The 27,367-nt window shown below is 43.5% G+C and overlaps 1 protein-coding gene across 4 annotated transcripts; it reads left to right on the top strand.

Moving 5' to 3' along the window:
- Positions 1-850: 850 nt before the first annotated feature.
- usp28 (ubiquitin specific peptidase 28) lies at positions 851-27,367 on the top strand. 4 transcript variants are annotated; one of them, XM_036523625.1, is made up of 26 exons: positions 851-910; positions 2,850-2,924; positions 3,268-3,373; positions 3,732-3,840; positions 4,414-4,576; positions 6,094-6,180; positions 7,042-7,179; positions 7,964-8,034; positions 8,619-8,695; positions 9,196-9,344; positions 9,484-9,611; positions 9,897-9,992; positions 14,237-14,422; positions 15,167-15,381; positions 16,035-16,105; positions 16,396-16,624; positions 17,036-17,251; positions 17,527-17,663; positions 19,173-19,682; positions 20,005-20,112; positions 20,640-20,818; positions 21,250-21,328; positions 22,790-22,869; positions 22,969-23,092; positions 24,011-24,206; positions 26,636-27,367. In XM_036523625.1, exons 1-26 carry the CDS (start codon positions 863-865, stop codon positions 26,809-26,811), a joined length of 3,753 nt encoding a protein of 1,250 aa, XP_036379518.1. In that variant the 5' UTR covers positions 851-862; the 3' UTR covers positions 26,812-27,367. The 4 variants fall into 4 exon arrangements, with proteins under 4 accessions (XP_036379518.1, XP_036379519.1, XP_036379517.1 ...); XM_036523626.1 differs by having other exon boundaries at positions 17,033-17,251; positions 20,005-20,100; XM_036523624.1 differs by having other exon boundaries at positions 17,033-17,251.

The following is a 27,367-nucleotide window of genomic DNA, read 5'->3' as shown; positions in this document are numbered from 1 at the left end:
GCTGGGGTGTGACAGCTCCAGGTCTTATTTCTCAGCCAGCATCTCAGCTCCAGGTGTCTCCTAAATGGTGTTCCAGTCTGGGGAAGCTTCTGACCGTTGTCTTTTGCAATCTACTATTCTCATAAAATCCTTTGCAGCATTAGCATGGCTTTGGCAAAGCCGTCCCTTTGTTTTCTTTGGCGAGCAGTGAGTGGACAGCGCTAAACTGCGCTGTCTTCCTGTATTGAGTTTCCATTATGATGGTAAGATGATATTGGAATCGATGCAGGAAATGGACGGCTCAGGGGGATGTTGTTGTTTATTTTTTTCACTAATACAATAAAACAAGCAGCTGATGGCCAGGCATTTATATTATGCTTGTTATGTGGAAACAAACAAAGATATTCAGACATGGTCACTCTCCGCTACCGTCTATAGATTAAAAAAACAAACAAACAAACAAACAAAAAACGTGCACATTTTCAGGTAGCAATTAGAGTAGCTGCTTCATAGTTACTAAAGACATCATGGCATGCAAAAGATTGCAACACCTCTAAAAAGACAAAGGGTGGCAGATGTGCAGTTATATGTTCACTAACAACAATGCGATGAGATTTATAGTATATTGCGGCATGCTGGCTACCTTGCTGATGTTGCTGGTCCTCACCACACTAGTTTTTCTACCCTGGCTTTCTTCGAACGGGAGAGCGCGCTTGCTGCTCACGTGTGTTTGTGACGTGTGTGTGCGCGTGTGCGCGCTTTTGGGTGCGTGTGATGGTGACTTGTGTGCGCGTCTGCTAGGTGCGTGTGTTTGTGGTGTCTGAGGTGGATGAGCGGAACAGGCGAGCTTGCGAAGTAGGGGGAGAAAATCCGCTCCGGAGCGATGAGAGTTGAACAACAGTGTGAACATGGGGAGACCTCTGCAGATCCGGTGAGCAAATTAAGAAAGCAGTGTGAGTTCCTCGACAACACCAAAATGTTTCAAGCCAGTGTGTTAAAAAAAGTTGTCCTTATGCATGGGGCAATAGTGGAAAAACTTCATTAGTAGTTCTAAATAGTTGGTATCAGACACTCTAAACGACTATGTTTAATCATTACATATTGTCAAAGTTGGTATCAAAGCCTCAGTCTTCCTAATACCAGTTCATTTCCAATGCAGTATAACCTAGATACTGCGAAAGGTAGCAGGTTAAAATATACAAATTTGCTGAGGTAGCTGATGTCTCAACTGCGTGAAGTTGATGTCCTTTAACTACATTAAACATTGTTAATCCTTGCTTCATACTGTAACTTTATGTACGTGTACGTAGAACAGTGCCCCAAATGTCAGCCAGATAGCACCTGTCCCAGCCAGGAGACCACAGGAACAGCTAGATGATTTATGGTTCCTAGGTTTACCATTACACGCCCGTCACGCATTGGTTAGAGAAATCTGGTAGCGTGAACAGGCCAGACTCATTTGATTCTAATTCTGAGAGTTCCCGTGATACTTACGGCAGGCCATATTATTTCAGCTGCATTTTGGCATTCAGTCAATCGTTTACATGACAATCATTAACTCCATCTCAGCCCTGTCTATTTGAAAAGCAGCTTGTAAATGGTATTATATTACCAGAAGAAACACATGAGTTGTAGTGGAGGAGTTATTACTGTTATGGAATGTCGTGTTGTGACGCGGTGAATATCACTGGACGTCTGTATACAGATAGTGATACCACAGTAATATCTGCTATAAACCTTTTGCGTGTGTCATGGAAGTATAAAACGATACTTTTTGTCAGAAGCCAGGAATATTTAGTTAATATAAGCTTCATTTCAGGTCTTTCCTAGATTTGTTTTTTTTTTGTTTTTTTTTTGTCATTAATACAATGGATTGCTTTGTTTTGTGTGTTAAGCTACAGAACAAGAAAACATCCAGACTTCCCATTTCAATAATAAAAAAACTAGCACCAATGTGAGCTACTGTAACAACATTGTTAGTTTAAAACATACACAGTGTATTAGATGTTAATTAACACTTGTGTCTGTGCAGAAGACATTTCAAGCTTTGCCTGTCTGCAGCTCAGAAAAAAGTTCCATGCAGACAATATTCAGTAAAGTTGACTAACTGTGAATTAGCTCACTGCAGTATGTCATTTGCTGTTCAGCAACCTTGTTGTTTGTTCACCAAAGTTATTCTTTCACTTGCGGTCCACTTTTTGCTGCTTAATTTCTCCTAATCTGTGCCAAAGGGTGAGTGTACTGTAGAGTTGGTTTCTGAGAAGTGTCCCTTGCTTGTGTCACTCTCATATTCCTGCTGCATGGCAAGGGGAATGATAAACACAGGCGTTATCTGTGTCAGAGCCCAAAATAGACCCTGACCAGAGCACCAGGGCACTCCAGCTCTCCATATATGTCTCCTGCCATTGGTCCAGTCTGTCTGGCTGTCTTTAGGCCCAGCTGAGTGACTGTGACATTTCCACCTCCTTTGGGCTGGACTTTATATAGCCTCTGACATGCCTTGCTTCTCTTAATTGGCCCATGTGTGTTTTGTTGTCGTTGTTGTTGTTTTTTTTTCCAAAACAGCCCAGTTGCTATAAATGTGGTTTCATTATATTATCTTAAATGGAGTTTTAGCCAGTACTGCTGTAGTTGTTACAAATATGTTGTGAGATTGACGTTTCAGATAATCAAATTTTCCTGTAATTGCACATATACACATAACATTATCTCAGAATTGTGAAATTAAAATCAAGCACCTGTTCATTCTCCAGTTACACTTTTCTTGTATGATTTCCAGTTCTTATTGGTGTATACAGTAAGAAGTCAACACAAACCATGTCTTAATTAACAGAAATCTGTTAGGCTCATTTGGGTTATTTGGTTTTTAGAGCCAAATCCTGATCCACCAGCTGAGAGAGATCACCGCCATCCAGGACCTGCAGATTCTGCAGGCGGCCCTGAAGGTACGTGCAAACAAAGCCTCTCATTTTTGTTACTCACACAGTGCTTTCAGCTCAATTACTCCAGATCTCAGATGTCATAATGTTATGTAAACAAACAAAATAGTAACACTATCTTAAAATCACAAGGCAAGGAGAAACAACACTGCAGTAGGATTAGCCTTCCTTGGGCCTCTTCCCAGCATCATGCAGGAAAGCATTTCATATCATTGCCAAACTGTTGTGTCTTTTGTCTTGTTTGCTTAACTGAGAAATATGTTTTCATCAGCAAAAGCAGACATTCTTAATCAAAGTTGTTTCTCATGCCATAATACTTATTGTTTATTGGGCTTCTCTGTTAACCCAGACCAGTCATGGTGACATGGGCCAGGCCATTGCTCTCCTGACCACACCACCTGAGGAGGGGGCTGTGTCTGAGGAGGGCAAGGAGGGCATCTGGGTCACACAGAAAAGTAGGTGGGCTAAAAGAGATATGGCCCTCCTGCCAGATCAATGAGTAGAGGCCACTACCAACTTCTGGCAGAGGAAATTTCTGTGCATTTTTTTCCAGTTGAGTATTTATTCCTAAGCCTGGGCTTGTGTGGAAACTCAGTAATTCAGCTGATGTGCAGCTTCATTTCATGCCTCTTACAGTTCCTGCAAGTGCAGTCTTTTCCTTGTGTGGATTCAGATTTGTGCCACCTAGTTTACATTTTGTGCCTATGAAGCCTTTGCACTGTTATCTTCAGTTAATCTCTGTCTCTTCAGAGCTGCTTATTAGTGGAATGTAGAATTAGTGGTATTCAGTTCTTTTCCTTTTTTATTTTGCAGAGGTTATGGACATGACTCCAGATGGGGATAAAGATGACCTTCAGACCGCCATAGAGCTCAGTCTACAGGAGTCCCAGAATGCCGAAGCAGAAGAGCAAGAGCTTAACAGGTATGAAGCTCCCACTGTATACGGCTTGCACCCTATGTATACAGCTAGTGCCCTGTGTAAACGTGATAAAGCTAAAACCCTGTGTATACAGCATAAAGTTAGCACCCTGTGTATGCAGCTAGTGCCGTGTGTACACAACTAGCACCCTAGTTAGCAGCCTGTGTTTGCGGCTAGCACCCCTGTTATATAGCCCTATGTGCTGACACCAAGTATATATGGCATACAGCCAGCGCCTTATGTGACTACAGCTGTGTATACAGGTAGTGCCCAGTGTAAATGGCTAGCACCCTGTGTATACAACTACCTCCCTGTACTGCTGGCACCTAGTGGCATACAGCAGATGAGTCAGTGAAGGAGGTTCATGTGTGTGTTTGACCCTACATTGCATTGTGAGAATCAAAAAGATGGAGGTGTCCTTGTTTTTGTTTGTTGCCTCTTGACTGAAAGACTACACTACATGAAGATGCGAGCTGTAAGAAGCTGTGTTTCTGGTGGACCAACCCCCCAGGTCACATCCCTCTTCCTGTTCCTGGATCTCAAGGTTCTCTTCTCTTTCCCCTTGGGTGGGAGTAGGGCCTTGGAGGTCAGCGCGGAGGAGAATGCCGTGCAGATGAAGAGGAGGAGGTGTGAGGTCTTGGGAGAAAGCTCCCGCCCAGCTGACTGGATCCGCCAGGAGGGCTGCCCCGTGGGAATGCGGAATGTGGGAAACACCTGCTGGTTCAGCGCTGTAATACAGGTGCATGACGAGCAGGCCATGGCAAGTCGAGGAAGAAGAAAGGGTTGCTGGTAGCATAGCGCATGGTTCACTGTGCAATTTTATTATCAGTATAGCACAGTGTAGAAGGAATTTCTTTAGTGTAATGATAGAAATGATCACTTGAAATTGTATATTTGCCCTTAAAATGTCACTGAAAAGTCGCAAAATGTCAAATGAGTCTGAGAATATCAATTGGCTTCAAGTTAGGTTAGGCTTTGGCCCTGAGGGTCGTGGCTTCAAATTCTGAATGGGAGTTGTCACATACATTAATGCTGAAACAAAAACAATATTGTTTCTTCATATACACTGACCTCACACGGGTTCACACTGTTCCAAGATGCAAACTCTCAAGACTTTGCATTGCTTATTTGACAATGTGATGTACTTCAAGTGAAGAGTGTTGGAGTTTTCTCCGTTCTTTAGCTTTGAGCTTTAGGAAACCAAAATGTTGGTGTGGTTTGCTTTAAGAAAAAAACATTATATATCATATCAAATATGTATTCTCAAATGGAGCTGTCTGCTTTTAGAAGGTGGTATTATTAGGCCTTGTTTCTTGCCTGTGCTTAGCCCTTCCTTTTACCTATAGTGATATAATCAAACATACAGTGAAATAGCAGTTATATGGAATGACAGGAGAGTGAGATAGGTGTTTTTTCACATGGGCTCTGAGAATGTTAATTCTATTAAGCTCATCCCAGCCTGAATTTAGTGGAGAGTATCGGGTGCCTCTCATCGTAATCTTATCCCTCATTGATATTGATAGACTGCAGGAGTAATTAAATATGGTGGTGTTTGGTTGATATAGAGAGCTGTGAACTTTGGAGGCACTTCTGAAATCAGTTTATATAGCGAGATTGGAAAAACAGAGAATGCTCATTTGTCTTTATTTCATCCAGATGCGCACTGAATCGATCTGCAGGTCTTTGTTAGGAGTTCATCAAATGGCACAAAGTGAGTGGAGGACGCAGACTTTATGGAAGCTTTAGAGTTTATGAGTCTATCAACACATTTACATACTGTATATTCAGAAAGAGCATTTTGTTCCATTGTTGTTTGATCAGTTGTTTGTTTTTCCTGGAACGAGTCAGTTTAACCAGAAAAGCTGATGTGCTGATATTAGCTAATTAAATGAGAACAATTCAGTTTCTTTTTTACAGGCCCCTATTGTATTGTAGGATCATGATAAGGGGTAATTGAATTTGTTTCAAAGTTGCAATTTTTTGGATGTTTCATTTAAAATGCTTAATACATTTTGTATTTTATGGCTGGTTGAATACAGATGTTGATTGAATTGCACTCTGAGATGTGCAGTTATTTGTATATGTATCTTGCAGACATGGACCTGGGCAATCAAACACCACTGTGTTATTAAAATCACATGGCTTTTGTTGGTTTTGTTCATGTGACTTATATTGTGGCCTCATGTGAAATCAGTCCTGTAAGTGTGACTCTCTAGACCTTTTCTTTTGCTTTTCTTTTGCTCTCTGTTGTCTTAGTCCTTGTTCCACCTGCCGGTGTTCCGCAGACTGGTGCTCAACTACTGTCTCTCTGAGAGTGTGCTGGAGAAATGCAAGAATCACTCGGTAAGTGGGACAGGGTGGGCTGGGGACATACAGCTGGTGCGAGGGGTGTTTCAGTAGGAAGGCCATATTGGTTACTGGGAGAATATGTGTGTGTATTGGTACAAGAGATATCATTAGCTTCCTAAGCTAGATAGGTCCCCAGGTAAGTTTTCTTCTGTTCTTGCTCTAGAAGTTGACGTCACCTTCAGTTGTTGACACTCATGTTTTCTCTCAAGTTACTGAACTGCTCCACCCTCCCCCTCTTAACTCTCCTCAGTAGCCCCAGGCAACTGACAGGTATCTGTTTCATTATGTGAGCTGTGGCACCAGTGTAATAGTGCATGTCAGCTGTGGATTCCTAACTGGAGCCCTCACCATCTGCACGACACAGCAAGCAAAACCATTAGCTCTCCAGGCTAAAGACCAGGGTTCCCAGCTGAGGGAACTGATTGTACTTTTACTCTGGCTCTAGAGTGTGAAGCTGCCTTTTGAACACATGCTCATGCACATGATTGTTATGTGAGTGATAAGATATCTGATTTATTATATTGCATTTTGACAGGTCATTTCTACTGTTGTTGAACATAAACATGTAAGGATGTTGTTTCTCTATGGTCATTAATATAATCTTTGAAAAGACCAATCTATATTCCAGGCACTTCCTGAAATATGCAGTATTTGATAAGGGTGGCTGCTCCAGAGCTCTTTAAGCAGCAACCAGAACTCTTTTATGGAGACAGGAAGGGAGGAGGAATGCAGGCTCTGACTAGTGGTTAATAAGAAGAATGCCCAGTGCAAGCTGATTCAGGATGTGATCTGTATGTACAGGACAGGGACAGGTTTCTGCTAAGTTGGTGAGTTGAGTGTTTTCATCTGTCACAGGAGAAAAGGAACATTGCCTTCATGCAGGAGCTGCGCTGTTTGTTTGCCCTCATGGTGGGATCCACCCGCAGGTTCGTGGACCCCTCTGCTGCTGTGGAGCTCCTGAAGGATGCCTTCCGAACCAGTGAGGCCCAGCAGGTACAGTGCTGTGGTCTACACAATGGTGTAGATGCTCAGTGTATTCTAATACCTTTAATGTGGATGTTGCTGTCATTGCTGCTGCCACTGTTTCTGTTGGTTTACCTTTTGTTTTTGGTGTTGGTGATGCTGGTGTTCTTTTTACCTTTGCTTATCTTGTTGATTCACTGCCGTTGATGGAGTTGCTGTTGTAATTGCATATGTTGTTCCTATAGCAGTAGCCTTCTGCTGGCAGTGGTGGTCGAAAATGATAGGGCTGCAAAAAAATATTTGGGGCCCCGGGCCGCTTGCAGCGAACAAACCAAATTAGCACACTACCACAGAACCCCAGGATCAACAGCAGTTGTGCACCAACTTCATCCGTATGGTTCATTGAAATTGGCCTAGTTGATTCATATGTACACATGGCAAAAGGATCCATTCATAACAAAACTCAGAAGTGCTCATTCACATATTAAAGTTATTGCTTAAGGACAGGAGAATGAGTCTTTGTGGACCCCATTATGGGTGGAGCTGCCATATACCGTCAGTCACTCACTTTAAATTAATCAGGAGACTTGAGAGACTGGACTCTTCATGGAAAAATACAATGATTTGTTCAAATCAGAGAGTGACTAATAACACATCATTTGGGCTTCATGAACCCTTTCTTTCCCATCTGTTGTGTTTCTGTTGTAATATTTAAGAAAAGTGGGGGGAAAGCCCAGCTTTACATCTGGCATGGACATAAATACAAAGAATGAGCTCTGCTTGTGGCCCTCTTCATTGTGGCCCTTTCTTCTAGGATGTAAGTGAGTTCACTCACAAGCTCCTTGACTGGCTGGAGGATGCCTTTCAGCTTGCAGCTAATGGAAAGTGAGTCACTGTTAAATCAAAAACACTTTTCAAATGTACTGTCCTGATATGACTTTTCTCACCATCTTGTACTCATGTTCAATTTAAACTGGCACTCATGGCATCATATGTAATGACCCTGTCTGTAGTTAATTTGAAAACTGGATAAAATGAACTTGTTTGCCAAATAATGGTATTTGTTGTTAGATCATTAATGATTATTTCCCTGGAGTATTAAAAATGGGGAACTCATTTGTTATAGTTTGTTTATTGTATCTCTCCTTGTTACAATTGTAAGTAGTGTGAATATGTGCATAAAAATGTAGAATGAGTGAGACACTGCATGAATGTTACTGTGGATTTAACTTGCATGTAAGTACAGCAGTATCACTTTGTTCATTTGAAAAGGAGGAATAATTATGAGGGATGGCATGGACTCCTGTTCCAGACTTACGTGTCCATATATTTACTGCCCTTAATACAATTTTTTGCTGACAGTGAATCTTTAAAATGTATATTTGCTATTTAGCTTACTGAGTTCAGTTTTAGCAGTTAAGGTTATAAATGAAATGATGATTTATGTATTACTGTTATCTGATATATAGTAATCCTGACGATAAGCAAGAGAATCCAATGGTGCAGCTGTTTTATGGGACATTTGTGGCAGAGAGAACTCATGAAGGTAAGAAAAAGAGCACTTTGACTCCTTTTCAGTCACAACACAATGTCCTTTGTCCATAGCTTTAGTGACAGGGTTTTAAGTAAGTAAGTTTAAGCAATGTATTCATCACACTGCTGTTGATTAAATGAAAAATCTTGCAAAATAAAGGAAAGAGGGTAATACAACTCTCAATTTGATATTCCATGTTAAGGACAATGTGGCTAGGCTGTACAGAGGTCTTTCTGTCTTCTGTCAAGACATTGAAGAGTGTGAGTGTTGGTAGACCATTACATTATTGTCACATAGCAACATCCAGGGTGACTTATATAGGTTGAAGTTTTTACATGTTATGCATTTACACTGCTGGATATTTACTGAGGCAATTCTGGGTTAAGTACTTTGCTCAAGGCTACAGCAGCAGTGTCCCAGTGGGGAATCTAACCAGCAGCCTTTCAGTTGCGAGCCCTGCTCCTTGACACTGTGCTACGCTGTTGCCCATATTGTGTCATGTTTCTGTCTAGGCAAAACCTTCTCCAACATTGAACAGTTTGGTCAGTACCCACTGCAAGTGAATGGATTCAATAACTTGGACGAGTGTCTGGAAGGCGCCATGGTGGAGGGGGAGATAGAAGCTCTGCACTCAGATCAAACAGTTTCCTCAGGTCGAGAGGTGAGCTTTCTCATACTTAATGATGACTTACATCATTAAGTAAATCTTCTTTATCAACAGCCATTGATGTTGGCTGCATATTCCTACAAGGTTTTTGGTTAATCAGACAGAAATAAACATGAATTTCCTCTCTTCACAGCGATGGTTCTCAAAGTTACCACCTGTACTGACCTTTGAACTGTCCAGGTTTGAGTTCAACCAATCCTTAGGACGACCAGAGAAAATACATAAAAAATTGGAGTTCCCTCAAATTATATATATGGACAGGTGAGCTGTACAGTACAGTACATTAACAGTATGTTTTAACTGTACGTGCCATGTGTATGCACATACAGTGTGTGTGTGCATATATATATATATATATATATATATATATATATATATATATATATATAGTGTGTTTTGAGCCTTGCATTCTATAGAGATGTATATATATATGTATATATGTATATACTAATATATATATTAAGGGGGTTCTCTTGCTCTATGGTAGTATGAGGGACATTTAAGCCCCCAGCAGGCTACCTTTGGCTTGTTGGACTGTTTACACAGGTACCTTCACAAGAACATTGAGCAGACACAGGGAAGGAGAGAGGAGGTCAAGAGGCTGAAGGAGCAGCTCACCGCCTTGCAGCAGAAACTAGAGAGGTGAGGGAGAAATGCAAAAAATGGAAATCCAAAATGTAGGCATTACTGTATACAGTGTATAAATGGACATTTCATTTTATGATAAAATATATTGCAAATGTATGCATACCGTAAAACATATTGCACATTTACATTTATCCATTTGGCAGACACTTTCATCCAAAGCAACCTACAAGTGAGGTACAATACAACACATGCAAAAAGAACCATATAGAGTCAACAGTATTAGAAGCACTGCATGACAAAGTTCCAAAGGTTGGCCAGGCAAGGTACATTTACATTTGCATTGCATTTATTTAATTAGCAGACGCTTTTATCCAAAGCAACGTACAAAAGTGCATACAGTGAGTATAGTGACAGTACAGGGACAGGATGTGTACATTTCCACAATGAGACAGTAGTTCTCAGCTGAGAGCATGGTCTGCTTGAGGTACAAACTAGCAGGTAAAGCTAATGAGTGCGTTAAACCATTACAATTTTTTTTTTATTTTTATTTATAGTTTAGTAGGAGGTAGTTTTAGTCATGAGAAGTTCCTTTAGGGGGAATTGTTTCAGGTGCTCGGGTGAGAGCAGAAGAGCTGTGTCTTCAGACGTTTTCTTGAAGAGAGAGGGACTCAGCAGCATGTATGAGGTGTGGAAGTTCATTCCGCCACCAGGGGACAACGGCGGAGAAAGTTGTGGATAGTGATTTAACCCCACGATGCAATGGGACCACCAGGCGCCATTCGCTGGCAGAGCGTAGCAGTCGGGATTGAACATAGGGTTGCAGCAGTGAGTTCAGGTACTTAGGTGCAGTTTTGTTGGTCACCCTGTATGCAAGCATCAAGGCCATGAACATGATGCGGGCAGCTACAGGGAACCAGTGGAGTGAAACCAAGAGAGGTGTAACGTGAGCCCTTTTTGGTTGGTTGAAAACCAGACCTACAGCCGCGTTCTGTATCAACTGCAGAGGTTTACTAGTGCATGCAGGTAGGCCGACCAAAAGATCATTGCAGTAGTCCAGTTTTGAGATGACGGACTACGGATGATCATTTCCTGATGTTGTACCACACAATCTGCATGATCTTGTAGTCATAGCAATGTGGTCAGTAAATTTTAGCTGGTCATCAATCACTAGCAGCCCTGGACGCAGTCAGTGTCGTTGAGCCTAGCTGAATGGTGATGTCGTGCTGGATCAACAGGCTGGCTGGGATGACTAGGAGCTCAGTCTTGGATATGCTGAATTCAAGGTGGCGCTCCTTCATCCAGGCTGAGATATCTGAAAGACAGGCAGAGATCCGCGCTGAGACAGTGAGGTCACAGAGGTGCGAGAGGTAGAACTGGATGTCATCGGCATAGCAGTGGTAGGAGAAACCATGCGCCTGGATGATCTGACCCAGTGCGGTTGTGTATAGAGAGAAGTGTAGGGGCACCCCAGTGTTTAGCCAGTGTTTAGCCGTTGGGACTTGGACTCCCCACCCCTCCAGGATACCCTGAAGGATCTGTCTGTAAGGCAGGACTCAAACCAGCGAAGTGCAGTGCCGGTGATGCCCAGTTCAGCAAGGGTGGACAGGAGGATCTGGTGGTTCACTGTGTCAAATGTGGCGGACAGGTCTAGTAGGATGAGGACCAACGGCATGGAGGCAGCTCTCGCCGCCGGCAAGGTGTCGACAACAGACAGGAGGGCCGTTTCAGTGAAGTGGCTGGTTTTGAATCCCGACTGATTCGTGTCCAACAAGTCATTCTGGAAGAGAAAAGCAGAGACCTGGGTGAAAACAGCTTTTTCAAGCGGTTTACAACAGGAGGAGAGAGACAGGTCTGTAGTTTTCTATTTGGGAGGGGCTAAGCATAGATTTTAGTGGGGATTTTTTTAGTGGGGTTACCCTAGCCTGCTTAAATGTGGCGGGGAAAGTGCCAGTGGTGGGTGATGTGTTAATAATGTGAGCGAGTGCAGGTAAGAGTGTGAGAGAGATAGCCTTTAGAAGATGGGAGGGGATTGGGTCCAGAGCGCAGGTGGTGGGTCGGTTGGAGAGGAGCAGTTTAGAGACAATAGCCTCAGAGATAGGAGAGAATGTGAACAGTAGCGTTGCATGTGGGTGGAGGCTGGGTGTGAATGTGTGGAGTGGAGGCCTCCACCTTTCCAGTGAAAAAAGTGGCGATGTCATCAGCAATCAGAGAGGTGTGGGGTGGAGGTGGCAGAGGGCACAGGAGAGTGTCAAGCATTGTGAATAGTTTACGGGTGTCTGAGATGCTGTTGATTTTGTCCTGGTGGTAAGCAGCCTTAGCAGTAGAGATATGTGAGGAGAAAGAGGAAAGGAGAGATTGATACTTAGTCAGATCAGCGGGGGTCCCTGGATTTGCGCCATTTCCTCTTGGCTGCCCTGAGCTTGGTCCGATGGTCGCGGAGAACCTCAGAAAGCCAGGCCTGGAGGAGAGAGGGCAGATGCTGTCGAGACAGATGGTTAGGGTGGAGCAGAGAGTGTCAGTGGCGTCATCTACATTTAGTGAGGAGAAGGGGCTGGGCGAGGGCAGAGAGGCAGTGATCATGGAGGAAAAGTGAGTGGGTGAGAGGGAACGGAGGTTGTGGTGAAAGGAACCAGGAGGAGGGTAGGATGGTGGAGATGGAGGGAGACACAATATGAACTGATCGAAGTAGTGATCAGATATGTGTAGCGGAGTGACGAGGTTGTCAGTGTCACAGTTACGTGTCAGGATGGCGTCCAGCTGGTTTCCTGCTTTGTGGGTCACTGGAGTGCAGACACGTTTCAGGTTGAGGTTTGTTGAGGTGGTGTTCAGGTCACCAAGGATCACAAACGGGCTGCCATCTTCAGGGACAGAGGACAGTAGCACGTCCAGCTCTTCAGTGAAGTTACCCAGCTGACCTGGAGGACGGTGAATGTCAACAAAATACATCTTAACAGGTTCAGTAATAATGTGTGGTATTCAATGGAGGCGCTGTTTCATAGAGAAGGGAGAGGAGTGAATTTCCAGGTGTTGGAAATCAGCAAACCTGTTCCACCACTCCACCCAGTTGAGCGAGGAGTGTGGGGGAAGGAAATTGGTGGAGAGAGCTGCTGGAGTTGCTGTATTCTCTGGATGGATCCAGGTCTCGGTCAGAGCCAAGAGTTGGAGGGAGGACTGGGTAGCAAAGGCAGGGATGAAGTCAGCTTTGTTGACCGTGGACTGGCAGTTCCAGAGGCCAACTTAGAAGCAGAGGGGGTGCACCTGAGGCGTCTGTCTGGATTGCGTTTCCTCCTGTTAATGACACGAGAGCTGCATTTGTCTAGAACAACCAGGATGTGTTGAAAACACGCATTTCTGGCTGATGGCAAGCATAAATGAGAGAAAGAAAGGAAGGGTTAAACGTCTCTGTTTATGACAAACCTTGTAGGTGTCCTCGCTCGGTGGACTCACGCAGGTGGGCTTGCAGGACTTTACACAGACAGGTCTTCACACAAGGAGGGCTTCACACGAGGGCTGTCGCTTCCACTGACACGTGCATGACAATAAATGTTGAAATAAACTGTATGATGTACAGTATATTCTGACATGTTAAAAATATATTCTTTTCATTTCTCTCATTTCCAACCACTGTCAGGGCTCAGGCAAGGACTCAGTCGCAGACCACAAGTGCATCGGTTTCCGGGCAGATTTAATGATATCGTAAGCAGATCGATAAACAGTTCACAAGCAGGGTCAAAACCAGAGAGGCAGTCTGAGGGAAAATCCAGGTACAGGTAAACTGGAACAGGCAGGGTTGAAGAACGGGCAGGCAGAGAAATCGGGCGAACAATGCAGAGCGGCAGGCAGCAATCAGGTCGAAAAACAGGCAGGTCGAAAACAGCAGGGAAACAGCAAACAGACGGGGAAAACCGGCGGGGACGAAACAGTCAGAAATACACTGCTACGAGCTAGCAACAGGACAGGGACATGCAGGGAAGATATAGGGCAGGGCTGACAAGGGGATGGGAAGCAGGTGTGCAGGCAGGCAGGTGAAGGCAATGAGCAATCAGGTAGGTGAAGATCCGGGCGGGGAGCAGGGCAGGGCTAGAACACAAGGAAAAACCAAAGCACATGGACAGGGAAAAACAAAAACACCGCAGCTAGGGGGCGGGAGCACTGACAACCATGTGAACAAATTTTAACCTTTTTACTGTGGTTATGAAGGTTTCATCTGGGCTCATTGTTACAGCTAACAGATAAACGTTTCATGGCAAAATTCAGTTCAGCAATGAACAGCATTGCTTGTTTCCTTCCTATTCTAGCTACAAGAATTATGGCTCGGGGCCGGCTAAATACCCACTGGCGGACATGTTACAGTATGTGCTGGAGTTTGCCACCACCAAGCCGACGAGCGTTTCGCCCGCGGAGGATTTGAGGACAGTGTTGTCACCTGCCCCTGCATCCCCAGACACCCTGCAACACACAGACCCCACCCATCAAGGCTCCAGGTAAGGACAGCTCTGGTTTCACTGCTGCTGCTTAGCAGTGCTGGGAGAGTGAGGCTTCATGAGGCCTATAATGAGTAGAGCCGCCACACACTGGCAACCACTGACTCATACCAACCAATCAGACTACTTTGCTTTCCATGGCAAAAACACTATGATTCATTCAAATCACTCTTTAGCACCGTAGGATGGTCAAAAAGTCTCCCAACAGGGTCATTTCATGTTAAATCAACCAACTTTGATGTGTCACTTTTCATTTTTCAGTTGGCACATAATAAACATTTCTGTTGATGGTCATCAACTCAAAATTTCACATCACATACATTAACTTGTTTTTTTTTGGCAAATGGTTTAATTGAAGTCATATTGTTGACATAGTTTGTACTACCCTTTATGGAAACTGTTGCTACTGCTCCACACAGCCCTAGAGGCCTATTTAACCCTTTCACACGTAACTTATTTTATGCTGTGTAGCGCGCGTGTTACGATACATGATTTGTTATGTTTCATTAGCATTATTAAGCTTCTCTTAGTTTTCACCGCCGCATTTGCAATATTTTTTTAACGTTAAATCGCTGTTTCCTCAAAGCTAAAATTAGCTAGAATTTTTAGTGATCTAGTGTTCTAATCACACCGGTTTTACCATATGTGCAAAATGGCTAATCACACCGGTGTGATCATATACGCGAAAGGGTTAAGTTCCATACACAGCCTTGGCAGTTTGTAAGGGGATGTTTTGCTCCCTAGCCTATCAGAACCAGCAGATGCGGGACCATCCAGCGGTTCTGGATGCCAGCAGCACACAGCACAGAAGACACCCATATATAAGCCCTTCACCCAGTGCAGGCCTCCAATGGATCCACCAGCATACCCAGCACCCCACAGTATAACAGAGGAAGAGCTGCACTTTGTCAAGGGCTGTCTGCAGCGCTGGAGGACAGAGGTGGAGAGCAACATTAACGGTACACCTGTTGCCATGGCTATTGTCTCCCCCTTGGTTGATACTCTGGTTGACAGCTGCCTCTGTCTGGTTTGAAGTTATTTTGTTTTTTGAAGTCAGGCCCTCAAAAGCTATGATGGTCGCGGATGTCTGTTCTGCTCTTTGAGTGTAATACGACAGTTTTCTTCTGAAGATAGGTGTGCATAGCGAGTTTTATTTGTCAGTGTTCTGGCAATTTGATAATGTAACATGTACAGTGAGTAATGACATGGCCTCACAGCTGCAGGGTTCTGGGTTTGAATATATGAAGAGTTTATGTTCTCCTCTGTGTAGGTTCTGTCTGAGAATGATACATGGAGTGGTGTCCTATTCTGGGTGTCCCTCCTTGTGCCCTGTGCCCCCTGCTCCCAGATTCACCCCCAACCCTCTCTGCAGTGTGGCTGTTAACAGTGGATGGATGGATGGATGGATGGATGGATGAAATCTGTATTCATATATATCCGTTTCTGCCATGTCCCTAACTAAACTGCTGGGTTTTTAGTTTTTATACAAGAGCAGACTGCTACAGTTCCATTAGTTCCAGCTTTGGTAGTTATTACATTTGGACCTCATAGTTTTGAATGACTTCCAGATCCCCCCTGTGACTCAAGCTCTTTCCCCCTTACATGTGTTCAGAACTCAAGAGCAACATCGAGAGGGTGAGCCAGACACTGGAGAGCATGTATGCTGAGGGCACTCTGTGCCAGGTAACCCCTTCCTTCTGGTCAGGTCATGGCCAACACTTCCCCAGAGATCTTGGTGCCTGCTGCTATTGCTTCTCTCACAGGGCAGGAGATCCTATAAACAGCTTTAAAAAAAATAATAAAACATTCAGTTTTTCCTGACATTGGTATGATAGGGCACCCTGTTACATTGATTAGCCAACCAAATATCATTGCTTTCCAGCATATTCACCGTAACACAGTGCACAACAACATGCACATATACAGATACTGAGGGATGCAAAGTGGATGATTGATTCAGCTGTGTCTCACAGGTGCCTTACAGGCTGCACGCAGTCCTCGTCCACGAAGGCCAGGCGTCAGCGGGCCATTACTGGGCCTACATCTTTGACCACTCCCACAGGCGCTGGCTCAAGTACAATGACATTTCGGTCACCGAGTCATCCTGGGAGGAGCTGGAGAGGGACTCGTATGGTGGCATGACAAATGCCAGCGCCTACTGTCTCATGTACATTGATGATAAGCTGCCACACCTCATCACAGGTCCGTCTTTTCCTACAGTCTTTATGAATCTCCATCTTTGATAAATACTCGATGCAGAAATGAGGTCATAAAATATTCTCAGTTAAGAACTGACCGTTTATCTGCAACCACTGCATTTTATTAAACAGCATCTAGAGCTGTTCTCTAACAATGATGGTTATATATGAGTTTCCATATCAATTTTAACCCAATATGAGCTTGAAATTGACACAAATTAACTGCAAAGAGTTAAAAATGAACTGATTTAGAGTTACTGTCTAGTTTGGATCATTAGTATAATATGTGAGAAAATATGAATGATGTTTACAACTCACCTATTTAAACATTTCATTTTTTCATGAGCATTGCAGACTTAATGTGGCTTGGTGTGGTAATCCTCTAATGTTCCTCCTCTCCACATGTACCCAGAAGACATAGATGATGAGACGGGACACGTCTTGCAGGGGCTGGACTCCCTTCCCCCGATTCTCCAGCGCTATGTCCGCGAGGACAACCGCTGGTTCCAGCAGGAGCTGCAGGAGTGGGAGGAGCAGTTTTGCAGGGCCCCTCAGGAGGAACCCGCGGCCCCCCCAACTGAGAACACCAGAGATCCTGCCCCCGCTCCTGCCCTGGAACCAGAGCCAGAAGGTCAGAAACCTGGGCAGAGGGTTGGGGGGGGGTCTGATTCTAGGTCATCTATTGAAACAAGTCAAATATTTAAGAGGTGCTCTCATCAAGCATTGGTTCTCATGGGAGCTGGAAATCCAAAACTAGAGGTAGTGACTTACATTTTGTTTAAACTAGATTTGGATGTCACCTCCCCTCAGCACCTCTGTGAAAGGGCCCATAACATGCATGCAACTTCCCAGTGAGAGGAGGTTTTCAGCTGACAGAGCAACATCTTCATCTCTGCTTCCCCTCAGAGCCCGCCCCCAGCCAGCCAGAACCCTGCTCATTGCCATCACACCAAGTTGGTGTTGACAGAGAGCAAACCGCTCAGGTCATTGTGGACATCTCAAACTGCCCCCAGAGCAATGTGGCACAGGAAGTCCCCTCTCAGGTAAGCCAGGACAAAGGGGTTATCGCCTCTCAGCGCTAATAATAAAACTCATATGTGAGGCACAATTTTTACTTCATTTGTGCAGACAGATCAAAGAGTCACAGTGGTCACAGGTCATGTTGCACATACCCATTGAGTTATGCATGTGCAGAATACAGTTTATCAATAAAGTAACAATTTACACAACTGGATGTTTACTGAAGCAATTCAGGTGAAGTACTTTGCAAAGTACTGCAGCAGTGCTTTATCTGCCATTTATCAATGTCTTTTGAAATTCCACCATGACACACTGCTGCCCACTCACAGTACAAATACCATTTCTACTTGAGTTTTTTGTTGCTACTTTGGGCTAATGGCCATTTCTAGTTTGCCCCACTGGAATGAAGAGATAGAATGGAACAATGTAGCGGTATGCTTACCCCCACCCTAAAAGAGATAAGACACCTGACACTCCTGGCCTCTTGAGCATTCCTGGCATTCTCTGATTGATGGTAGTGGGTGTGGGTGACAGTGTTTCAGGGGCTGTATTTAGAGAGGGTCGGGCTTTATATAGAGCCTGAGCCTGTTATTCCTCTCCAGCAGGAGGAGAGAGGTCACACAAGAATTAGTTCGTGACTCACTGGCTTTAAGAGAGATCAGTGGGTTTCCTGGCTCACATTGTGCGCACCAATTTGAGTTATACAAGTGCAAAAGTGATTATTTTCAGCATTTTGAAATGGAGCTGCAAAATGACAGAATGTTAATAGGAATATACGTGAAAATTAAAAGTTTAATTGATTTTCGGGCACATGTCGCTTGTGTAGTTCATTTGGCTACTGGCTGATGTTTTCTTGTCACCTCATGCCAAAGAAAAAAAGCATGTATTGCAAAATTTTCAATGTTGTTTCTTGTGCTTGAGATATTGTCATACATGTGGATAAGGTGGCCTCTAGTGGCCAAAGAGTTCAGTGATCCCAATATTTTTTCTGTTTTCCTTTCAGAAATGGTCAGAATGGTGGGTCTTTTAATAGGAAAACAGCTTCAAATCATTTGAGCACTATAGCCTACTTAGCTAACCTTTACTGAGGTTGTATTCATTGTGAACACAAGTATCATAGTAGGATTCCTTCAAATAATGGCCACTAATAGCATATGTAGACATTTTAATATTTAACATATTCATATATTGGGGAAAAATCTGCTAATCATGCCAACTTATACATTTCTCCTATCTCATTAACCCCTTTCTCTTTTCTGCTATATCTTGGTTCTCTCGAGTCACTGTGGATTAAGTGGGTTTTACCTGTAACTAGGAGGCTGCCAGTTCAAATCTCAGTAGAACTGAGCTCAGTTGAGGTATTTTACTTGTTGTACCCTTGAACACGATATCCTGAGTCAGAAGTGCCTCAGTAAAAATTCAGCCTTCTAAATTGAGTAATCAAGCTTCCTTGGAAAAGTCTTCTGAAAAGTAGTTCACTTTTTTAACCATTCCCTCTCTTTGCCTGCATCCCCTGCCCTTTCCTGGGTCAGATACCTCAGGTGGAGGCAGAGACAGAGCCAGAACCAGAGGCCAAAGGAGAAGTGGAGGAGGTGGAGGTGGAGGTGGAGGTGGAGGTGCAGGTGGAAGCCAGGGGCGGTGATAATGAGGTGGGGCCACGGCAAAAAACAGAGCCAGAACCTGAGCCTGAAGCTGTAGACACACCTCCCGAGGCCTCAGACACACCTCTCAAGGCCTCAGACACACCTCCCGAGGCCTCAGACACGCCCCCCGCTGCCTCGAACATGCCTCATGAGGCCTCAGACACGCCTCTCGAGGCCCCGGACATGTCTCCTGAGGCCTCGGAAACGCCCCCTGAGGCCCTGGACATGCCTCCTGAGTCCTCAGACACGCCTGCTGAGGACTCAGATATACCTGTCGAGGCCTTAGATACACCCACTGAGATAAGAAACAGGCAGCCGGAGAGCCAGGTCTCTGAGGTGGAGATCCCCAACGTAGGGAAGATTCTGGTCAGATCTGACGCAGATGGATATAACGAAGAGGTACAGCTATGGCATGCATAGGACAGAACCCCAAAAGACAGACACCATGGTTTTTTTGTGCTGAAAGGGAGTGTACTCATTGTATTGTAAATGAGCTTCACTACTTGTATTGAGCTGGCTTGTTTCTTTACCTGTGTACTTTTATTTAAAGGCCATATTAAAGGAATCGAATACCCCCAAAAATAAGCAAGCACACGTGATGTGTTTGTTTAATCTATATTTTGGATTCTCATCTATCAGCAGTGCTGTTGTACTGAAGGTAAATTTCTCTTTTTCTCTTGGTATTCATCTCTCTGACCTTCTCTGGGTGTCCTTGTGGCAGATGATGCTCACGCCAGCCATGCAGGGAATCATCATGGCCATCGCCAAAGCCAGACAGGCTTTCGACAAAGAAGGGCCAGAGGCAGGACTCATAAAGGTTTCCGTCACAGTGTGTTTGCAAGAGCATCATTATACTTTTGAAAAACAGAACCAAAAGCACTAGTGAAGCATTTCAAGTGGTGTATAATTCATTCACATTTGAAAGGCTGTACTAGGCTGGTCTATGGGGAGTGCAGCGATATATGTGCCAAGTTTTAATTAATCAGAGCCATCAGCTGCATTTGGTAGTCCAGTGAAGCGCTTGAGCATTTCATTTAGAAATAGGTATTGACTTTTTTCCTGGAAGATAATCAGTTAATTTCAATTTCTGAATCACACTTTAGAATGACACTTGTAAGGTACAGTACTACTAAACTGCTGATCATTAATTAAATAGGACCATACAGCTGGTGCGCTCACTAACTTGCTAAGCCTAAAAATATGGGTAATTTGATCATGCACTGCAGCAGTGATTGGATAAGCATGTGGTGATTATGTTAACCAAAGAGGGTGGACAAAAACAGAACTGCACCTGCCCCCTTCTTTCTGCTCTATTTATGCCACCCTCAGTCTTGAGTGTGACAATGTTTTCGGCAGGCCTTCCACGAAGAGTACTCCCGCCTCTACCAGCTGTCCCAGGAGGAGACCACCCCCCAGCAGGACCCCCGTCTCCAGCACGTTCTGGTCTACTTCTTCCAGAACCACGCTCCTAACCGGGTCATAGAAAGGACTCTTCTGGAGCAATTTGCAGACCGCAACCTCAGTTATGATGACAGGCATGTGCCCTCCCACATTTCCTCTGACCGATGGAAATATATGTGGAGTTCATTTTTATGTCAGTTCTATTACATTCTTATACCTAGGGAGACAATTAAAGTTACATTTTTTCCAACTTGATAAAGATTCTACCTTTCATGGAATGTTCTCTGGTGAAACAATTTCAGCAGAACACTAACAAAAAAGTTAAATATCTCCTAAGAGTGTAGATGTGTTTGGGTGTTTGGTTGTTTGGGTATATGCGTGTGTGCAAGAGCTGCTTTTTTCCTCCCCAATCACTGCATTGGAAGTGATGTTTCCTGACATGCACTGTATCAGGACTGTGTGATACTGGCCATCAAAGGATTCATTCAGAGACAAAGAGGCAAAATGGTGCTCTTTTTCATAGTATCACCTGGATCCCAGCCCACTCTTAGTCTTCCTCTTTCAGGTCAATCAGTATCATGAGAGAAGCTCGGGCCAAGCTCCGCTTAATTAAACCAGAGGACATGGATATGGAGGAGTATATGGTAAGCCAGCTCTCCCCTTTTTCCTTCTGGGGTTCATTAATAGTACTCTTTACATTATCAACTGATGCTTACATAAGCCCATTTAAGCTTTCCACTTCACCTGTAGGTTACAGTGTACCTAGCGCTGTGTCAAGCCTGGTCTTGAAAACTCTAAGGGCCTCCACTTCCACCACAAAACCTGGGAGGTCATTATATATTAACAACCCTTTGCTTAAAAAAGTACTTTGTAATGTCAGAGTGATATTGAAGTCATTTCCACCAATGTCTTCTTGCTCTCTGCTCACATTACTTTGCTTGACATAGCCTCTATAGTCCAATTTATTAATTCATTTTAAAAATTTAAAGACCTCAATCAAATCCCCCTTGAGTCTCGTTTGTTGAGACTAAATAGATAGGGCCATGATTCGGAATCAGAAACGCTGTGTCATCTTAATTAAAGTGCAGTTTAATGACTTTTCTGAGCTTTTCTACATCAAAAGAATTATGCATATTATACACCCAAAATACTGATACTGACGAAAAGAAAAAAAAAACATTTTTTTACATTTACATACATTTACATTTTACATTACATTAATTTTCATTCGTGCTTTATTCCTGTAATACTGCATAACCCGTCATTATGACATTCTATTATTTAGTCTTTGAGATTTTTATTTTAATGAGTATGTGATGCATTTTGTCATGGAGTTAAAACAGTTAAAGTTGGAGGCAGTCAAGAATATTTTTTGGACAGAAGCTGTCACTTGCCCCTGAAAACAGTTCCTGGTGGTCCAGATTGGCTCAGTCAGGGAGGTGTTCGCTTTGAGTGTGGACTGACCTTTGGGCCATTCTGAAAAAGGGTGTGTCATTTGCTGGCCCTGATTGGGATCTCACAGACAGAACAAATTGGCTTCACCTTGTTGAGTGCAGATGATCCTCATGAGGATAAATCTGATTTGATTGAATAAAGTTGGACGTAATGTATGGACATAATGTACATACTGCGTTCTTTTTCCAAGATGGTGTTGCAGTTTTGACCAAATCCAGGCTTACCTATCAAGTCTCCCTTCTTAGCTTATAGGTATACCTGGAACCAGTTTTGTTGCTGTTCTCTTTTTCAATATCATTTTATAGTGTGGTTCCCATCATTTTATTGTGTTACATTTATATATAGTAGTGTACACATGTAGTGTCCTGGGGCTGTTTGATTCACTTATTTCTTATTTCACAAGGTAACCTAGGGTATATGCAGTTGTTGCCTGTGGGTGTAATTATATTGCTACTATAAATTTTCCAGAACTTCATTGTCAATTCAATACAATTATAATACATTCAAGGTAGAAAATTTAACTATGCATATTTATATCCTCTTGCATGGTGAAGCTCTCTGCAAAATAATAGTTGAGTGACTCTTCTGTTCAATTTCTCATTGGTGCTTGTGGCTGCTTGTGACTGTCATGCTGATTCTTGTTTTGATAGAAATGGCATGAGGATTATGGCCTGTTTCGGACCGTGTTCTTGTACGTGCTGACGGGCCTGGAGCAGTACCAGAATGGAAAGTATGTGAACCTTCACCGGACCCATCAGTAGAGACACCCTCTGTCAGTATCACTGTGAATGAACGGCCTGTCATTTAACAAGTTCTTGTCTTTTCACAGAGTAAGGGAAGCACTGAACTACCTGGCCTACGCTTACCAGAATAACATGGAACTGCTGAAGACTGGGGAGAAGAAAGGCGTTGATCAGTCACTAATCGCACTTTATAGGAGGAAATGTCTGACGGTGAGTGCCACTTCAATAGCAAATACACATTTACATTTATTCATTTAGCAGACGCTTTTATCCAAAGCGACTTACATAGGTTACAGTTCTTTACAATGTTATCCATTTATACAGCTGGATATTTTTACTGAGGCAATTGTGGGTTAAGTACCTTGCCCAAGGGTACAGCAGCAGTGTCCCAGCGGGGATCGAACCGGCAACCTTTCGGTTACGAGTCCTGCTCCTTAACCACTATTGTACGGTTATAGCGGGTTACTCGCTTTAACCTGCCTCAACTCCCACCGCACGGGGTCGTTCGACCGACGAAGACAGCGACCACTCAACAGCGTTCACAAGCACCACACATCTTCTGTCCTTTTTCACGTTTATTCTACAATCCACACATGAGCAGGGTTACAGAAGTTAGAAAAGATAGTAGTTAGCAGTAGTAATAGTTGTAGTTTGTTAGCTGTAGTTTGTTAGCTGTAGCTATAGTTGTAGCCTGTTAGGTAGTCAACAGCTCAGCTTCGCCGGTCAAACGCGAGTGAGCAACAACAGAGTTATACAGTACTATAAACCCCCCGGGAACATCGCCGCTAGGGGCGCTATAACACATACACACACTTCACAGAATTATTAACCACTTATGTGCATATGAAAGAAAACTCCACAACTATGCTACACTACTACTATGCCGCCCTACGCTGTGCCAGCTATGCATGAATGGAAAGATTTTGACCAGTATTCTCCACCCCATGCAGGGATCTTGCAGGCTAAGATGTCTCTGTAAAGTGGTGATTATCGTGTACCACTTTAGTTTGACCTGAACCTGAGTTTGAGTTAATGCAGAGCAAATGTGCCCAAGAGCACATCGACAGCGATCAGCAGGCCCTCCAAACCGTGTGGCATGTCTGTCCCCTTGTGGTGTCTCGGGCCCAGGAGCTGAACGAGAATGCGGCGACGCTGTTCAAGAGCGGGGAGGAGAGCGACGTGGAGGAGGGAGTGAGCATCATGAACGACACGGTCATCCCCTGCATGCACCTCATGATCCAGGACGACGTCAGCCAGGATGACCTGGATGCCATCGAGGTGATGAGGAGCCGCTGGTGCTCCTACTTGGGCCAGGACATGGGTGGTGAGTCAGGGGTCAGGGCCAGTCGTCAGTGTCTATCTGAGCACCATAACAAGCTCTCTGTGAGGTTTCTGCAGATCAGGATTAATTGCATTTACTTGGTTCCCACACATTTTTTAAAATTGTCATTTGTTAGTCATAAAAGGTGGCGGTGTGTTGTTTAGTTTAAAGAACTGCACTTTGGAATCAAAGATCACCATGTTGTCATTGTGTCGCAAAGATGAAGGTGTACAAATGGACAATGTCTGCTAAATAAATAAATGTAAATGTAAATGTCTACTAGAGCCGGATCGATAATTATCGGCTGATATGAGCTAAATGCAGGTAGATCGGAATCGGCGTTTATAACGGCTGATAAATGAAAATTTAAAAAGAAACGAAGGTGACGAAGACGAGCATTATGAGTGTTGTCGTTGCGTAGTTTGTCCACCAGAGGGCACACTGCAACTCCACTGTTGGCAACACACGTGTTAGGAATGCCACACATCACAACAATCAGCTGACCCAAGTGTGGCAGAGCTGAAGTGAGTAGTTCGTGTGAGCCCTGCGTGAAGCCTGTGGGGTAGCGGGTAGCAGGTAGCCGAGTGGTTGCAGCAGTTACATCGCTGCCTGATATCTGGTTAACTAGCGTTGTTGCCGATAGGCTAGGGGCAGTTTGCCTTTAGCTCAACTGGCAACGACCCTGCCTGTAAGGTGTTGGCAGTGAGCGGTTAGAACCCAGGTTCGAAACTCACTCGCTGACCCACGTAACATCTAGTTAAATGCACAACGCAGGCTACACCTGTTGCGCAAGCAGAGTCGAGCAGAGTAGCCCACGACGGAGATCATCTGTGTTCATGGTAAGTTGATAATTTTCACGTGAAATACATTACTTAAATAATAATAAATATCCCCCATCATTTCTCCCTTTAGCCTATATAAGCCTGACAACATTCATGTCAGCCATGGCTGGTTTTGCTGCAGTAACGTGAAAGCCGGTACCGTCAGTCAGACATCAAAATTAAGTTTAACGTTACGGTAGTTGAGTGGTGTAGGCTAAGATGTTGACAGACTTGATTGTAGGTTTATTTATGAAACAGTGTGGCAGTTCTAGCGAGTAAACAGACAACGGTCCTATCATTTCTCCCTCGTCACTTCTAAAAATTCTCTAGCAACATCGCTTACAGCGGCTTATAACACTGTCCATTGCCAAATTAGGTTACCCACAGAACTAGCTAATGCCATGTTTATCAGTGGAAGACTCCTAATGTTAATGAGCGGATAAACCATAGCGTTTAACTTATTCTGCCTAAATGAAGCAATGGTAAATGTATACTGCAACTCGCATGTCTGTAGTTACAGTCGGTGCATTGGAAATTATTAAACCAGAGGGGGCGCGTAAATAAACGTGAGCTGAACAAGTATCTAACATGGCTTGGTAGCCAAACAAAGTTATCTAGCTTCTCTTTCAAACGTGTAGCGTGAAATCAGGGGGTCTCGGGCCTGGGAACAGTGTAACAAAGTAAAGCTGCTTTGTGACAACCTGTGTTGTAAAAAGTGCGACAAATAAAATTGAATTGAATTGAAATCCCAAAGTTGCAAGTCCTCATTGCAGACAGTCATGTAGTATTAGATGCATTTAACAGCAGCCTTTACTCTAGGTCACTACTCTAGGTTTACTGCATAGTTTAAGATGGCATGTTTTAGACGGCGCCAAATGGTGGTTGAAAAATGGTTTCTCATACCTTGCATTGGATAGAATTAAAAGAGTGCTGGTAAAGGGATAAATATGTTACATTGAAAGTTGTCATTGTGACAGATTAGGTGTAAGGTAATAATTATTAAATGACAAAAAAAATATTTTTATACATTTGACTCTTATTTATCAAAACTTTAATATGTTTTGTTGTACTTTTATTCAAAGTACTATTTATGATAATAAAACAAGTTTAGTTTTAAACTGCATCATGTCATGTTATCTTGGTGAGGACTCTTAAATAACTACACATAACAAATGTTAGGGAAAATCTTTGTTTATGTTATGTGTTTCTGAAAAAAAAAAAAATATATATATATATATATATATTTATATATGGGCCGATATATCATTATATTTGAGGATTTTTAAATCCTCAAATCCTAAAAAATCGGTATCGGTCTTAAAAATCCTATATCGGTCGGGCTCTAATATCTACAGTGGATGCTATGCTAAGGCACTTGTATATGGGAATTGTCCAAGAAAATGTGTAGCAAAAACTGAGTAAGAAGGTCACTTTGGTCTCAGGGACTGGTGCAAAAAAAACCTTGTGTTAACCTTCTGCTACTCATGTTTTGCCATGTGAGTATGGTGGAGTATGTGGAAAACAAAGGAAAAAACAGCAACCAGACACAACAGAACTGCATAAGTGGTGGTTTGTGTTTCTTTTCTTTCATGTTCGGTTCTGCCTCTGAAGATGTCCTTCAGGAGAAGCTGGGTGAATTCCTGCCCAGGATGTTGGACTGCTCTGCGGAGATGATCGTCCTGAAGGAGCCACCTAAGGTCCGGCCCAACTCGCCACACGACCTGTGCAGCAGGCTTGCTGCGGTCATGGAGTCCATCCACGACACCTCTATCCTGACGGTCAAGTGAAACCCCACCACACCCCCTTCCCCCCAGTGCAGTAATGGCAGGGATACTCTGGTATGACCCCCAAGATTGTAACACCTCCCAGCCGTCTTCCTCCCAAGGAAGATTTCTAACTCACTAGAATATGACTGCCAAGTGTTATTCACGCACCACTTTCTGTTCTGTGTTTATGTGTCTTTTTCTCCTTAGGGCTTTTGCCAGTTCTCTTTTTTAAACATACACATTCAGGTATATGATGTGTTGATATGCTGAGCTTGATGTTAATTGAACGTAAAGTAGTTTGAGCAATTATGTGTCTTTATTTTGTACTATTCATTGACATTTTCAACAGTAAACTGAGTGTCCATGCCTAGGAATGGAAATCAAGCCACTTGTTGATTTTATTATGATTTACTTTTACAACTACCATTGTCCATTAAGCAACAGTAAATATTAGGATTAAACTTTAGATTTCTTTACATTTCTGATTCTGTCTTTTAATTCTATATACATTTGCTTCATAAAGTTGTTCCACTGTCCCACTGTTGAAACTGCTACCACTTTAGACTTCAATAAACCT

This window comes from Megalops cyprinoides, chromosome 3, assembly GCF_013368585.1.
Source record: "Megalops cyprinoides isolate fMegCyp1 chromosome 3, fMegCyp1.pri, whole genome shotgun sequence".
In the NCBI taxonomy this organism is placed as follows: domain Eukaryota; kingdom Metazoa; phylum Chordata; class Actinopteri; order Elopiformes; family Megalopidae; genus Megalops; species Megalops cyprinoides.
The sequence above is the reverse complement of the archived record's forward strand: the minus strand, read 5'-3'. Positions and strand labels throughout refer to the sequence as shown.